Source organism: Rhinatrema bivittatum, chromosome 4 (genome assembly GCF_901001135.1).
Source record: "Rhinatrema bivittatum chromosome 4, aRhiBiv1.1, whole genome shotgun sequence".
NCBI lineage: Eukaryota > Metazoa > Chordata > Amphibia > Gymnophiona > Rhinatrematidae > Rhinatrema > Rhinatrema bivittatum.
In genome coordinates, this window is record NC_042618.1 from 368,782,959 (window position 1) to 368,798,281 (window position 15,323).

At 42.8% G+C, this 15,323-nt stretch overlaps 1 protein-coding gene across 1 annotated transcript in view; it reads right to left on the minus strand.

The window, feature by feature from the left end:
• The window catches only part of NUP210 (nucleoporin 210), a 307,403-nt gene that overhangs the window by 77,650 nt on the left and 214,430 nt on the right, over window positions 1-15,323 (minus strand). The window contains 2 exon segments of the mRNA XM_029600827.1: window positions 6,133-6,307; window positions 11,011-11,102. Coding sequence (XP_029456687.1) covers window positions 6,133-6,307; window positions 11,011-11,102 — 267 coding nt within the window.

The following is a 15,323-nucleotide window of genomic DNA, read 5'->3' on the forward strand; positions in this document are numbered from 1 at the left end:
TCAAGGGGTGGTAATGAAGGGGAGACAGAGGTGGTCAATGTCAAGACTCTTTTCCTTTGCGGGGTAGAAGACCCCGACACTGACGATGGATCCGATTCTTTTGATCCGAATAGCTTTTCCATTTTTTTCTAGTCATGTCTGATGGCCCTTAGGGGTCATCTAGGTGCAAAGATCACAACCACGGATGTCGTGTGATGCTCCCAGGCATAGAACACAGACCTCGTGGGAATCTGTGATGGACATAGTTTGGGCGCACTGGGAGCACCAGCGAAAGCAGGACGCCGCCATCTCGAAAAGCATGCAGCATGCAGTCAATGGCTGGCAGCTACCAGGGGATGACACCATTGGAAATCGACCGTGAGTTTGACAAAAAAATTACCGAAAGCAAAGAAGCATGCCCAGTGTGTCTGTCAAAGTTTCTAGAAACTTTGACAAAAGTTTTCTGTGCTTGTGTGAGGACTACCATCCTGCTTGTCCTTGGAGAAATATTCTGCCTTTTTATTTTTTTAATTGGCTGACTGGGGAGGAAGTAATAAAGACTGAGGCATGGAGGGAGCACATTTGTTTTTCTTTTAATTGGGTGCTCATAGAGGGAATCAGTGAATGCTGACCAGCCACGTTTGCTAAATCTAGCCAGTCAGATTTTGACTGGCTAGATTAAGACAAATATTCAATTGTGCCTTTAGTAATGACTTTTCAAAGGGCTTTCCTGTGTTAAAATAGAATGTACACATGTATACATTTTATAAACCAAGAAAGTACACATGTACTTGCAGAATGGTGCATGAATTTTACCAGGGGAAAAGAGGCATAATCTAGAGGCATTCCGGGGAGGGCTTCAGAAATACTCATGAAAGTTTCTATTTTGTATGATGTATATTTGCCTGTAATTATTATGTTTTGATGTTATGTTGTTTACTGCGCCAGGCAGGCCTTGTATCTGAACTGGGCAGCATACAAGAAACAATAAATAAAATACATACATATATTACCAAACGTGTCCAAACATTTTTTCACATAATGGACTTACACATTTGAAATCTGATGCAGTTAGTGGTTTTTGGGTGGGTGGTCTATGGAAACTGTTAGAGGATCTCAATGAACTGGTGGGGGTATTGGGAAACTGTTGAGTCCAAGGTCGCCCGCACTCAAGTAAGTATTTTCAGAAGGGTATATGTGCACACTTTATAAAATACCTGCCTTCGCATTTAAATCAGGGTTATTAGGTGGGCATGTTATATATTTGTACGCAAGTGCATGTTTATAAAATAAGTAAAGTAAGTGTTTCCTGGTATTGGCAATGTTTCTGTGTACTATAACATACGCACATACTTTCGGGACAGAAATACACAGTAGTTTATAAACTATTGTGCACATGCCACACAGTTTATAAAACACTTACATAAATTTCTGTGCATCCACCTACACGGGCAAATCGTCTACTGCAGTTTTAAAAGTTTGGCTCCTAGTCGGGTAAATACAGCTGAATATCTGGCTAGAGATAACCAAATAAATTTAACTGATTATCTTACCTATTCAGCTGTTTTTTGAAAAGCCACCTCTTTGTTATGCATTTTATTAATTGCTTAGATTTTGCTCACATCTTTTCATTGGTAGCTTAAGGTGAGTTATATTCAGGTACAGTAGGTATTTTCCCTGTTCCCAGAGAGCTTACCATCTAAAAACCTGATTTAATAAGGCTTTTTTCCCCCATTCTGTCTCTATGGAAAAAAAAAGCTTAGTAAGTGAGGCCATACGTTTGTATTTCAAGCAATAGTGGGTGAAGAAATGTGTCCACAGCCATAAGGAGTCTCCACAGGATTTCAGCTCTGGCTTCCCTAGTTCTCAGCCTGCTGCTCTCACTATTGGTCTGCTCCTCCACTCCATGCTGGTAGCTTTGAACTCTTGTTCCACTTCGAATGTGTTACAAGGTCCAGTTTCATGAAAACAACAACGTCCAAAAAATTATTCACTATAAACAGAAGACTTTTCCACTTGTAATGTTTGCTGAAAAGCACTATAGTATATTTAAAGGAATTTTGACTTCAGGAAATGTATTTATACTTAAAAATCTCCTGTAGCAGAGATCACAGTACCTATGTTTTAATGCCTTCTGTGCTTTATTCTCCCATTTATTTAAAACAGCATTTCACCATAGCCAAATCAGTGTCAGCCAGCTGTGCTGAAACATGCTTTGGTTATACAGCCTAGACCAGCGCTTCTCAACTGGTGTGTCGCGACACACCAGTGTGTCCCCAAGCACCGGCAGGTGTGTTGGGTGCTCCCGGTGTCTCCCGCTGCTCTTCCTTCCCTGCTGCCATTGCCACCGGGCTGTCAGCAATGTTCAAGCACAGTGGGGAACGGCAGCGGTGGTAGAAGAAGTAGTGGCATCTATGGCTGGCCTCCCCCGTGACCCGGAACAGAAAGTCATACGCGGTGCGCGGGAAGGAGAAAGCTGTGCCACATGGAAAAATAGCAGCAGTGGCAGCAGCATCGGCCCCCGAGCAATTGAAGCAGCCAGTAATCGGGAAAGGAGACAGCAGCATGAGCCTCCCACGGCCGATGGGATTCTTCTTTCTTGGCTCTTGGCCTGCGGGGGCTGGAGGAGGCAGCTGTTGCAGCTACCATTTGTGCTTGGGGGGAGGAAGTGAGTGAGAGAAAGGGAGAGAAGCAGCCAGCCTGTGTGTGATTGAGAGCATGTGTGATTGAGAGAAACTGGTCAGAGAGCTGATGTGTGTGTATATGTGAGAGACAATGAAAGTGACTGCTCAGAAAGATGACTGATGTGTATGTGAGAGTGTGAGACAGTCACGGAGGTGACTGATGTGTGTGTGTGAGAGAGAGAGAAAAAGCATGGAAGTGAGAAATCTGGGTATGTGAGAAAGCATGGGCTAAGAAGCCTGGTGTTGTGTGTGTGTGTGGGGGGGGGGGGGGAGAGCATGGGAGTGGGAAGCCTGTGTGTTTGTGCATGCATGAGAGAGAGAGACTGGTTGGTAAGGTGACGGGGTGTGTGAGAGAGACTGGTGTGTGTGAATGTGAGAGAGAGAATGTGATTCAGGGAATGAGATGCCTGTGCACATGGAGAGCGAGCATGGAAATGAGAGAGAGAGACTGGTGTGTGTGTAACAGAGAGAAAGTGATTATGGGAATGAGAAGTCTGTGCATGTGAAGAGTGAGCATGGGAGTGAGAAACATGGGTGTGTGTGAGACACAGCATGGGAGTGAGAAGCCTGTATATCTGAAAGAGAACATGGGAGTGGGAAGCCTGTGTGTGTGTGTATGCATGAGAGAGATCAGGTGACTGGCGTGTGTTTGTGTGTGTGTGTGAGAGAGAGAGAGAGAGAGAGAGAGAGAGAGAGAGAGAAAGTGATTATGAGAATGAGAAGTCTGTGCATGTGAAGAGTGAGCATGGGAGTGAGAAACATGGGTGTGTGTGAGACACAGCATGGGAGTGAGAAGCCTGTATATCTGAAAGAGAACATGGGAGTGGGAAGCCTGTGTGAGTGTGTGTATGCATGAGAGAGGTCAGGTGACTGGTGTGTGTGAGTGTGTGTGTGTGTGAGAGAGAGAGAAAGAAAGTGATCATGGGAATGAGAAGCCTGTGCATGTGGAGAGAACAAGCATGGGAGTGAGAGACTGGTGAGTGTGTGTATGTGTGTGTGAGACAGAGAAAGTGATTATGAGAGTGAGAAGCCCATATATGTAAGTAGAACACGGGAGTGGGAAGCCTGAGTGTGTGTATGGCATGAGAGAAACTGTTCAGGAAGGTAACTGGTGTGTGTGTGTCAAAGACTGGGAGATGATTGGTGTGTGAGAGACAGAAACTGGTCATGGGGGCATGACTGGTATGGTGTGTGTGTGAGAGACATGGGCACTAAGGAAGAGGACCATGAGTATAGAGCTTAGCTTCTACTGCTGCTTCTGGTGTGTGCCACGGCCTGCATGAAAGGGGAGTAGGAGAGCTGCTGGAGGGGGTAAGTAAAGGTGGCTTTTTAAGTTTATTTTTCTTGATTGACTGCCATTTTAATTATTTAATATTATGTGATGTCTGCTTTTTTGAAATATTTTATTGGTGTTTGGAGAATGTTTAATAGTTTTTATGAGTTTTTAATTGTTGGATGTTATTCTGTTCATAGCTGTTTTGAAACATTTATTCTGCTTATTAGTATAGTTTTACAATTATTTCTGTGTGGGGATCTATAGCTGCTTTCTAGTTCTGTTTTCCTAATAAGAGGTGTATTGGTTTTTAGGGCCTGATTTAATATTTGTAGTGTTGCCTTTTCATAGATAGGGTTGCTCTTGTTTGAGTGTATTCCATAATACAGCTGTAACTGTGTGCGGATTAGTTTATGTGCATTACTACAGATCCTGGGAGTATGTTAGGTCAGTTCTGTGTCTGTTACCGAGATGAGATATTTTACTAGCATGTAAGCGTTTGTATCAGTTTTATTTGTTGTGTTTTCTCAAGAGGACATGCATTGGTGGAAAACTGCTGTCTTTTCATAAGTAGGGCTATTGAGCCTGGAAGTAGGAGGAGTTTGAGTTGCTGTTACTGAGATGACACCAGAACCAGAATATATTTTTTGTAGGGTGAGTTGTATGGGGAATGTCATAATTCTGCTTTACATCCATTATTGTGGGTCAGGGGGATTCCCGTGGATGCAAACTGTACTTTTACATCTAGCCCCGGGACAGTCATGGGTCAGTATGTCACGCATGTGAGAACCATCTGTCAGGTGTGTCCTGACAGAAAAAAGGTTGAGAACCACCGGTCTAGACTGTTTAAGGCTACACAATTGCTAAAGTCAACTGATACTAGGGGTGTGCATTCGTTTCCTATGTATTTGTAATCCGCAACATATAGGGCCATATTCGTTGTATTCGTGGGGAAGCGAAACGTATCACGATTCCCCACAAATACAACAAATCTTCGCCAAATTATTCGGCCGTCTAAAGGAGCCAATTTAAACAAACCTACACCCTCCTGACCCCCCCCCCCAAGACTTACCAAAAGTCCAGCGGGGGCCCGGGAGCAACCTCCTGCACTCGGGCCGTTGGCTGCCAGTATTCAAAATGGCGCCGATAGCCTTTGCCCTCACTATGTCACAGGGGCCGACCATCCATTTCTCCTACCATGTGACAGGGGCTGACCAATGGCAACGGTAGCCCCTGTGACATAGAAGGTCAAAGTCTATTGGCACCATTTTGAATACCAGCAGCCGAGAGTGTGAATGCAGGAGATGGCTCCCGGACCCCCCGCTGGACCACCAGGGAGTTTTGGTAAGTCTTGGGGGGGGTCAGGAGGGTGGGGGATTGTACTTAATTCAATTTTAGCTGGGAAACAAATAAGAATTAACGCATGTACGTATCGGGGGCCTCCCTTGCCGAATGCAACGTATCTGCCCCCCGACGAAAACGAATCCCGAATGCAACGTATGGCGTCCCTCTGCACATCCCTAACTGATACTGGAGCACAGTAATTTGAGAGTGTGTTTCAACACAATACTCTTAAAACTGATTTATCTACTCATAACATGTTGGAAACCTGCAAAGGTAAATTTTGAATGGCTTAGTCGGGACCTAAGCAGGGAAAACCAAGAGTTATGTGGGTAGAATGAACGCATCACCTTATGTGAATTTTCAGCTGCCTAGAAGTGTGCGAGAAACCTTTACAATGTGTATACTTTTAATGCAGTTAAAAGGAAAAAAATGGCAATCCTGGTAGTGAACTTGGTCGGGGAAGAAAACCATGCACACCATGAATAATCAAGTTGGTTTGTATAGGCTGAAAAGCCCAAGAGTTCCTTTGTTGGTAGGTGCCTTATTAAAAATTAGCTCTTAAAAATGTTTTTATCTTTAAAAATTTTTTTTTTTTTTTTTTTTTAGGAAAAGTCATATATATATATATATCCTGCATTTCATTAATCAGGCCTATTTTCCCAGTACTCCCTGCTAAAAAACATGACTGACTCTTAGTGATTATTCACACTTTATAGAATTTTGCTTTAAAAGTTAATTAAATGCAGCCGATTGATATAATTAATGGTGATGATTTCAAAAGTTATATGACAATAAACCATATATGCTCTAGTGCTTTTATGGCATTAATGATAAAATAATGAAAAAAAGTACCTTAATAGCAATAACAATGGTCTGGTTGATTCCAAACTGTTCTTGTGAATTTACTTCCATTGCCGAGATTCCTGTCAGGGATCCAGAAATGAGAATGCCTTTCTCATCCACCTGCACAGCAGGAGTTTTATCAGGGCTCTCTAATATGCGATAACTCAGAGAAGCCAAGCCATCTCTAGTGGGAAAAGCACAGTTAAATTCCATTAACATTTCCTGAGCCTTTACATTCACTGATCAAATGGTCCAGATTTCACAAGCAGAGTTCTGCACTGCTATAACTGCAGATCTCTGCTCTAGCCAAGCTCTCCTGTTATCTGTCCATCGATACAACGGAGGATGCTAGAAAATGCTGGGCAAAAGTGTGCGCCCTTTTATCAGTAGCCATCATAGGTGATCTAGACAATACAGATGTTTGGAAAATTCAGAGTCAAAGCCAAACTAGGAATACTTTAGACGGGTTTGAGTTTGACAGGGAGTTTTGGGAACCTGCACTGAACCTCCCCCACTGCAGACCCCATGAGCCTGGTGAATCTGCCTAAGCTCTGATGCAGATGTTCCAATTTGAAAAGTGTGGACTGATTCAATGAATTTGTAAACTTTCTTGCAGGTTTTCTCAATTAGTGTGATTAATTAAAATGTTCTTTCTGAAGCCTGGTATACACGCATTCATGTTATTCACCTTGAAGAACCACCATCAACATTCATTATGCTAAAGTACCTCTAAAATGAAGTATATTGGGATTATTTACCCATTATAGTTTCAGCCCTCCTTATAAATATATATGAATGTGTGTATACAAATAATGTACAACCATATAACACATACAAATAATTGCATAAGTTACACATATATAAAACTTTCATTTTCTCTCTCTCTCTCTCTACATATATAGTGCAGTTCTTCAATGGATCTAGGCTCTGCTTCCTTACTTTTTCCATTCTGTTGTCTTTTAGAAATTTTTCCAAAGAAACTAAATGTAGGTTTGAGGTTTTCAGGTCACGTATAATAATCTAAACTAAAATGCTTTTCTCTCCTGATACGCTTTAGGATTCCTAAACAAAAACTTTTTTTGTATCAAAGAAATCAATATTCAAAGGGTTGTCCAGGTAACTTGAAAGTTACCACATAAAACCCCCCCAACTGTGGCTACATTTTGTCTGGGTAATTCATTATCCACATGAAATTTAGCCAAATAAAAAGAAATGGTGATCAAGATGTTCCAGGGCATGGCTACATTTCAACCTGTGAGCGCTGATATTTAGCACTGCCTGGCTAAAGTTAGCCAAGCCAAGTCAGTCAGGTCAGAAAATACCTGCCCAGAAGTTACCACCAGATAACTTTATCCAGGTAACTAACTGGAATAGTCAGTGGAACACTTACCTGGCTATATTCTACTGAATATCCAGGTAAAGTTATCCAAGTAACTTTACCCAGGTAAGGTTCCAGCTCACTGGCTGACTGAATATCAACTGCAAAGTTTTCCTTGTAAGGGTAAAAAAAAAAAACGTCATGAGGGAGCTGTATATGTATATGTATATGTATAAAAATCCAGAACAACCTGTGCATATTCTACAGGACTCAAAATCCTGGCATACTGTATATCAGTCTCTTTACCCGGGAACTGATATGCAGCAATTCTATCCAGAGATCTGTGTACAGCAGTTGTTTACAACCCAATCTTCAGGAGCACCTTAGCTGAGCTGGGTTTCAGGCTATCCACAATGAATATGCATGGCATATATTTGCATGCATTAGAGAATCAGCATGATGCATATCCATTATTGATAGCCTGAAAACCAAAGTGGCAAGGGTGTTCCCAAGGACTGAGTTGACAACCACTTATACACAGTAACATCCACCCAGGGAACTGTATGCATTAAACTCTCCCCAGTTATGTGTCTTTAGTAATTTGCATTTCAGTATAGTTATTTTATCCAAGGAAGCATAAGAGGAAAATGAGAACAACCCAGAAAGGATAAATCCACTGCAATGAATGTGGGGCCATAATGAATAATGGATTGAAAACCAAACCAAGAATATATAATGGAAAATCAGTCTCAAACGACCCTACACAAAGGGACTGTGTCCAACTATATAAAAAAAAAATGGCTATGGCAAAAACTCAAGCTTTTTATTTCACTGCAAATACCAGGGTTGAGCAAACTGGGGGGGGGAACCGGACCCCCAACGGAAGCTTGAACAATCCTGGGGGGGGGAGGCCCACTGGCTGCCCAATCAGGAAAGGGAAAAAAAAAAAAAAAAAGATTATGCTGTTGAGTCTCAGTGCCGTGAATGCACCACAAGCTCCGTAGAGAAGCAGCTGCCAGAGATTAGTGACATCATTGTAAGCATTGCCATGGCTTAGCCATGTCTCTCCTTTTGGTGGGGCCAGAGACTTGAGGCTGCTTCTGCTGGTGTTGGGCCTAGGTGCTACTCTGCAGGCAGAACTGGAAATGGGAACAGTCACTGAGGTGTTCCACAACCCAGGAAGAGCTGCCACCCTCACGTCTCAGCCCAAGAGGAGTTCCTGCTGCTGCCAGGCCCTTACCCATGGAGAGAAAAAAAAAAGTGGAAAGGTTAGGGAAGGGAATGGGCAAAGAGGCCAGAGAGAATGAGGAAAATGGGGAGAGATGGAGGAAGTGGGGAAAAAAGATAGACACAAAAAGTTGTAAAAAAAAAAGTTAAATAAGTAAATGTGAACATGAGAAATAAAAAAAAAGAGCAATAAAAAAAAAACTACAAAGAGAGAGAAAATAGGAAAAATGATAAAAAAAAAAAAAAAAAGTTGGGCACAGTGGGATGGAATTTTTCTCAGTCCTAAAATAATTCTGGCAAGGCACTGGATTTAGGCTCCAGTCTCTTCAAGGGGCATGGGTTCAAATCCCACTGCTGCCAGTGTCTCTGTGTTGGGGCATGATGTGTCTGTCTTTTCAACTGTGTTTTTCTTTCTAGGTGTGGCTTGTCTGTGTCTGTCTGGATGTTTAGTTTCTGTCTCTTTGTAAGGTATTCATGTCTGCATGTGGGGTGTCCTGGTCCCTCTGTTTTTCTGGGTATTCGTTTCATTCTGTTGGTCTGGGTGTGGGGTGTCTCTGTCATCTGTTTCTCTCTGTATCTATCTGGTGTGTGCGCGTGTTTACTCCTTTCAGAAACTTGAAGAGAAATTAAATGGGGGCTTTGAGCCACAGGTTGACAGACTGACTACTTGGCGAATGCACTATGTATGGCGCGCGTGTGTGTGTGTGTATGTATATAGATATAGATATCTTTCTATCTGTATATCTCTCTATATATATGGTAACCCATCCTGGGGGGCCCTCAACCTTGCATGAGTAGCTCAAAGTTTGCTCTCCCTTGGTATAAAAGTATATTCCTTTTAAATGGCAACATTAAAAATTTATTGTATTTCAGGGTCAACCAATGAGTGAAACTTTCCTCACTGATAAAAAATGAATAACTTTTATTTTCAAACAATATTCCTTCAGCATCAATGCTTAGAAATCTCAATTATAGTCAAGTGTTAGATATGCATTTGTTTAAAACTAAATCAAAAAGTACAACAAATGAGGCAATTTTCAGCTTGATCCAAATGAAATGAACCAAAAATGGCCTTCTGTGAAAACACCTGAAAATTTTGGGGTATTTGTAACATAAAATAATTACATAAAAAAAATAACAGGGCTTTCCCCCCCCCCCCCCCCCACACACACACACACACAACCCTGGAAAGCCTCTCCTGCCTTGCAAAAAGTGAATCTGAGCGCCTGGGCCTATCTAGCTGGTCCTCCCCTGGCTCCTCTGATCCCCCTTCCAAGCACACAAAATTAATCTAGCCCGGACCCTGGGCGTATTCAGCCCATCCACTCTCCCCCTCCCACTAAAGCCTGCCAGGGCCAAGGAGATCCCACTCCAGCCTCCACTTACTCCCTTTTCTGAGTGCTTGAAAGTCCTGAAGGGTAGTGAAGCTCACTTGCTCCCACCCAGGTTCTGGAACTTTACAAATGGCGTAGTCTACCTGTAGGATAGTGCTGAAGGGACATCACTTCGGTGGCCCTTCCTCATGTGTTGCCTGCACCATTTTAATTAGTTTTGTGACTGGGATTGGGGGAGATCAGAGGGGGCCCAGGGAGGCCTAGCCAGGCAGGCCCAGATACCGGGTTCACTTTTTCAAGGCAAAGAAGAGGTTTCCAGAGCTGTAAGCAGCTCATTTTTTTATTGATTCTTTTTTTTTTTTTTTATTTCTTTTGTTTGTTTCTAACAAAACATTAAAGGAACTGAAAAACGAATTCCCCCTGCATACCCCTCAAATAAAAAAATGAACCGAAGCAATAATTTTGTGTTGCACATCCTCATCAACTATCTACTGTTTTAAGGTATTTATTGATAAAGGAATCATACTTAGTACAGTAATATGTGTATTCAGAAAACAAAATATAAGTATGTAAAATTCCATTGTTTTTCTTATTTATTTATTTATTTATTTATTTATTTAATAGATCAATTTTGTCAGCTTTGGCCCTAGAAACATCCTGATCAGTGTCAACTACATGCAAGCATAAATGCGCCAGTTTAAAATCCAGCTAGGACGACGCAAAACAGGAAAACTTCTAAAATTGTTTCCCTGCCTGTACTGCATTCTAATTAAGAAAAGACAAATAAATGATTTAACAGGGAGAAGAAAATGCTATTAATCATTCAACAAGTCATGCATAAAATACAATACACAGAGGGTAAGGTTTTAATGAACCAGTCAGAAAAGGGTACAATTTATTTTAAGCTTAAAGAGCTGAAAAATGTTATCCTGACACTCTGCTAACCTGAGGAGATTATGCCAAGTGGCAGTGATGTTAGGAGAGAACAAGTGTAATTGGGCAACTTACCTGTTTGTTTGAAGTTTTATGAATGAATTGGGTGACATTAATATTTGCTCTGCTTCCACCTCTGGATTAAGTAGCAATAGCTTTTCAAATACCTGGAAACATGTAATAAATAATGATAATAATCATTCATAAAACATTGCTAGTGTACACCACCAGGCTAGAGCTTGGTTTGCGTCAAGCACCTGGCTCTCGGCTGACTCCTCTTGCCCTCACAGATGACAAGCCGAGAATGAAGTTGAATGACGTGCAGCAGACACCCTCTCTCCTCTGATTCCATGACCCCTGCCCCTCAGGCTGCTTTGGCCTTTCCTCCCAAACAATCCTTCTACCACTGTTACTGCTTGTTCTCATCGAGCCCTGTATCCTGTCTCAGACAGAGGTCAATTCAAGTCATTAGGAAGTACCTGGCAAATCTCAGAAAGCAGATCCAGTTCCTTGTTGCTCACTCCCAGGGATAAATGATGGGTTTCCCCAAATCCAGCTGGATAATTGTTTATGGACTTTTTCTCCAGGAACTTAACCAAAACCCTTTTAAACTCAGCAATGATAGATGTCTTGACCACATCTTTCGGCAACAAATTCTACAACTTAATGGTGCTCTGAGTCAAAACACACTTTCTCCAATTTGTTCTAAATCTGCTCCTTGCTAGATTCATGGATTATCCCCTAATAAAAGATTTCATCATTTTACTGATGCAAGGCTCACTGGTTTGCAATTACTTGGGTCACCCCTAGAACCCTTTAAAATTGATGTTACATTTGCTACTCTGCAGTCCTCAGATATAAAGGCAGATTTGAATGATGGGTTAAAGATTACCAGTAGCAGATCTGAAATTTCATATTTGAGTTCCTTTAGAACTCTGGAGTGAATACCATCACTATAGGAAAATTGTTTCTTACCTGATAATTTTGGTTCCTATAGTACCACAGATCAGTCCAGACTCCTACGTTTTGTAACCCTGCCAGCAGATAGAGACAGATAAAGTTTTATTGAAACTGCTATATAAAATAGATTGCCATCTGCAGTTTCTCAGTATGGAACTATATCCAAGCCAAGATGTCAAAACTAAAACAATTTTAACAGTCCATCCTAATTCCCACGAACAAGAGGGTAGTGACGCTGTAACATGCTAAGAAAGAACCAGAGTACAGTAAAAAAACAAAAAAAAACCAACAGCTCAGTGACCAGCTAACAACTCTGCAATAATTCTGACAAACTATAAACATGAGCAGACGACTCTCCCCCTTATATCATGGGTGGGTGTCTGGACTGATCTATGGTACTACAGGAATGAAAATTATCAGGTAAGAACCAATTTTCCTTTCCCTCTATGTACCTAGATCAGTCCAGATTCCTGGGATGCACCTAAGCCCATTAAAGTGGGAGAGACCTGTTTGCAGAGCACTTACCAAAACCAGCCACGATCAGAGCCCTGACATCCAACCGATAGTGTCTGGCAAAAGTGTGCAGCGACTAGAAATGTGAATCGTTTTTTGTGTTCGTGTAGTTCTTTGTTTTTCGGCTGCCGTGGGAAATGTTGGTTTTTTTGAGGTTTGGGTTGTTTCTTTCACAAAAAATCATTTTTTTGGGTTAGTGCGCACTAACCCAAAAAACGATTTTTCGCGAAAAAGCTGGAAAATCCCGATTGTTTTTCGGGCTCCCCAAAACATGCCGAATTGGACAATTTCATTGAAATTGTCCAATTCGGCAAAAACGAATGCACATCTCTAGCAGCAACTTCCAAGTCGCTGCCCTGAATATTTCCTGCAACGAAACTTGCTGGGCCTCAGAACAACAGGCTGCTTGCGAACAGGTCGAATGAGCCCTCAAACCTTCAGGCACCAATCGGCCCCTAGAAATATAAGCCGAACAGATTGCCTACTTGAGCCAACATGCAATCATAGCTTTGGAAGCTTGACGCCCATTCCTTAGGCCATTCCATAGAATGAAAAGGTGGTCTGATATATGAAAAACATTACTGACCTTCAGATATAACAATGCTCGGTGGATGTCCAAAAGTCTCAGCTCCCTTGCATGAGGAGCTGAGGAATCCAGATTCATAAAGGTCAGAAGCTCTTCTGTCTGATTAACATGGAATGCCGAGACTGCCTTAGGTAGAAAGGAGGGCACTGTGCATAACAACAACCCTGCCTCTGAAATCTGTAAAAACAGATCCCAGCAGAATAACGCCTGTAATTTCTAAATCCTCCTTGCTGAACAAATGGCCACCAGAAAAATCACCTTAAGTGTTAAGTCCTTCAAAGTCACTCTTCTTAGAGGTTGAAAAGGGGCCGCAAAAAGCAGTAAGCACCAAATTCAGATGGGCAAGGCTTCCTCATGGGCAGTTCTAAGTTCTTTACCCCATGAAGAAAACATAAAACATCTGGATGCGTGGACAGTGAACTACCTTGTACTTTACCATGAGGACAGCCGAGGGGCTGCTACCTGTATCCACAGAGAATTAAAAGGCCAAACCTTTTACCAAACCCTCCTGCAGGAATGTCAAAATATGTGCCACTGTAGCTTGCAAAGCCTGCCCATTTCGATCCATACACCAGGACTCAAAGACTTTCCAGACCCGCACATAAGATATAGATGTGGAAGTCCACCTGGCCTGCAGTAAGGTAGTAATAACCGCTTCTGGATACCCCCCCCCCCCCCCCCATCTTAATCGCCTCCTCTCAAAAGCCAGGCTGTGAGACAGAAGTGAGCTGCCTGTTCCAAAAATATGGATCCCTGATGAGAAGATTCCCTAGATGGCTGGGACCCATCTATGATCATGTTACAAGGTCCACGAACCAAGGACGGCGCGGCCACTTCGAAGCCACTAGAATTACATCTCCCAGATGCTTCTCTATCCGCCTTTTCACCTTGCTCACCAGAGACCATGGAGGAAAGACATACAGCAGCATGCTGTGAGGCCACGGCAGGACTACAGCATCGATGTTCTCCACACATACTCTCTTCTTCAGATGAACAACCTTGGTGCTTTCATGTTTCTACTGGTCACCATTAGCTCCATATGAGGTGATCCCCACCTCTTGCAAATTAGGGACATCACTGCTGCTGACAGCTCCCACTCTCCTGGATCCAATGACTTGCAACTTAGGAAGTCTGCCTGTACATTGTCCACCCTGGCAATATGTGATGCTGCTATCCTCTTCAAATGCTACTCTTCCCAAAGGACCAATTCTTGCGCCTCCTGCTCCACTGCTCAATTCCTGATTCCACCCTGGTGGTTGATATAAGCCACCATAGTTGCATTGACCATCAGAACTCTCACTGAATAACCTTATAATCCTGGAAGAAAAAGAAAAGCACATAATAAAAATCAAACAGCTCTCGTCTCTGATTGATAGACCAAAAAGCCTTTTTCTTTGACCACCGGCCCTGGGCCACCTGATCGTGACACAGCTCCCCAGCCTGAGAGACTGGCATCAGTAGAGACCACCACCCAATCCGTAACTTCGAGAGGCACTCCTTGTTCCAGATTGGCCCGAAGTAGCCACCAAGAGAGACTGTTCCCTGCCTTCCCTCTCTAGCGGAAGGGGGACCTGAAATTCCCTCGACAAAAGATTCCTTCAGGAAAGAAGTGCCCTCTGGAGAGGTTGCATATGTGCAAATGCCCAAGGGACCAACTCCAAGGTTGAAGCCATAGAACCCAGGACCTGAAAATTGTCCCAAACCCTGGGTGTTGACAGCCCCAGCAGGTGACAAATTTGCCCCCGAAAATTCTGCGAACTGTCCTCTGTGAGGAATACTCTTCCCTTCCTTGTGTTGAACTGCATCCCTAAATACCCAGGGACTGGAAGAGAACAAATTGGCTCTTCATAAGATACACCACCCAGCCTAGCGACTGTAATCAGTCCAGCATCTTTTGCACAGACCGCTAACAGAGATCCTCTGACTTTGCCCTGGATGGGCCAATCATCCAGATACGGATGCACTACTACTCCTACCCTTCTTAACACTGCTGCCACCACCACTGGCATCTTGGTGAACGTACACGGTGTCATTGCTAGGCCAAAGGGAAGATCTCAAAACTGAAAATGTTCCCAGAGAATCATAAACCGCAGAAACCTTTGGTGGTCCTGCCTGATGCAATGTGCAAACAAACCTCTGTCAGATCTAGAGATGCCAAGAACGCCTCCTTGTACCACTGTGAAACTGACATTAAGGTTCGCATGTGAAACTGCGGAACGCTGAGGATCAAATTTACCTTCTTTAAATCCAGGATGGGCCTGAGAGACCTTTCCTTCTTTGGAATCTCAAAATAGATGAAATACCTCCATGTTCCCCTATGGGAACTGGC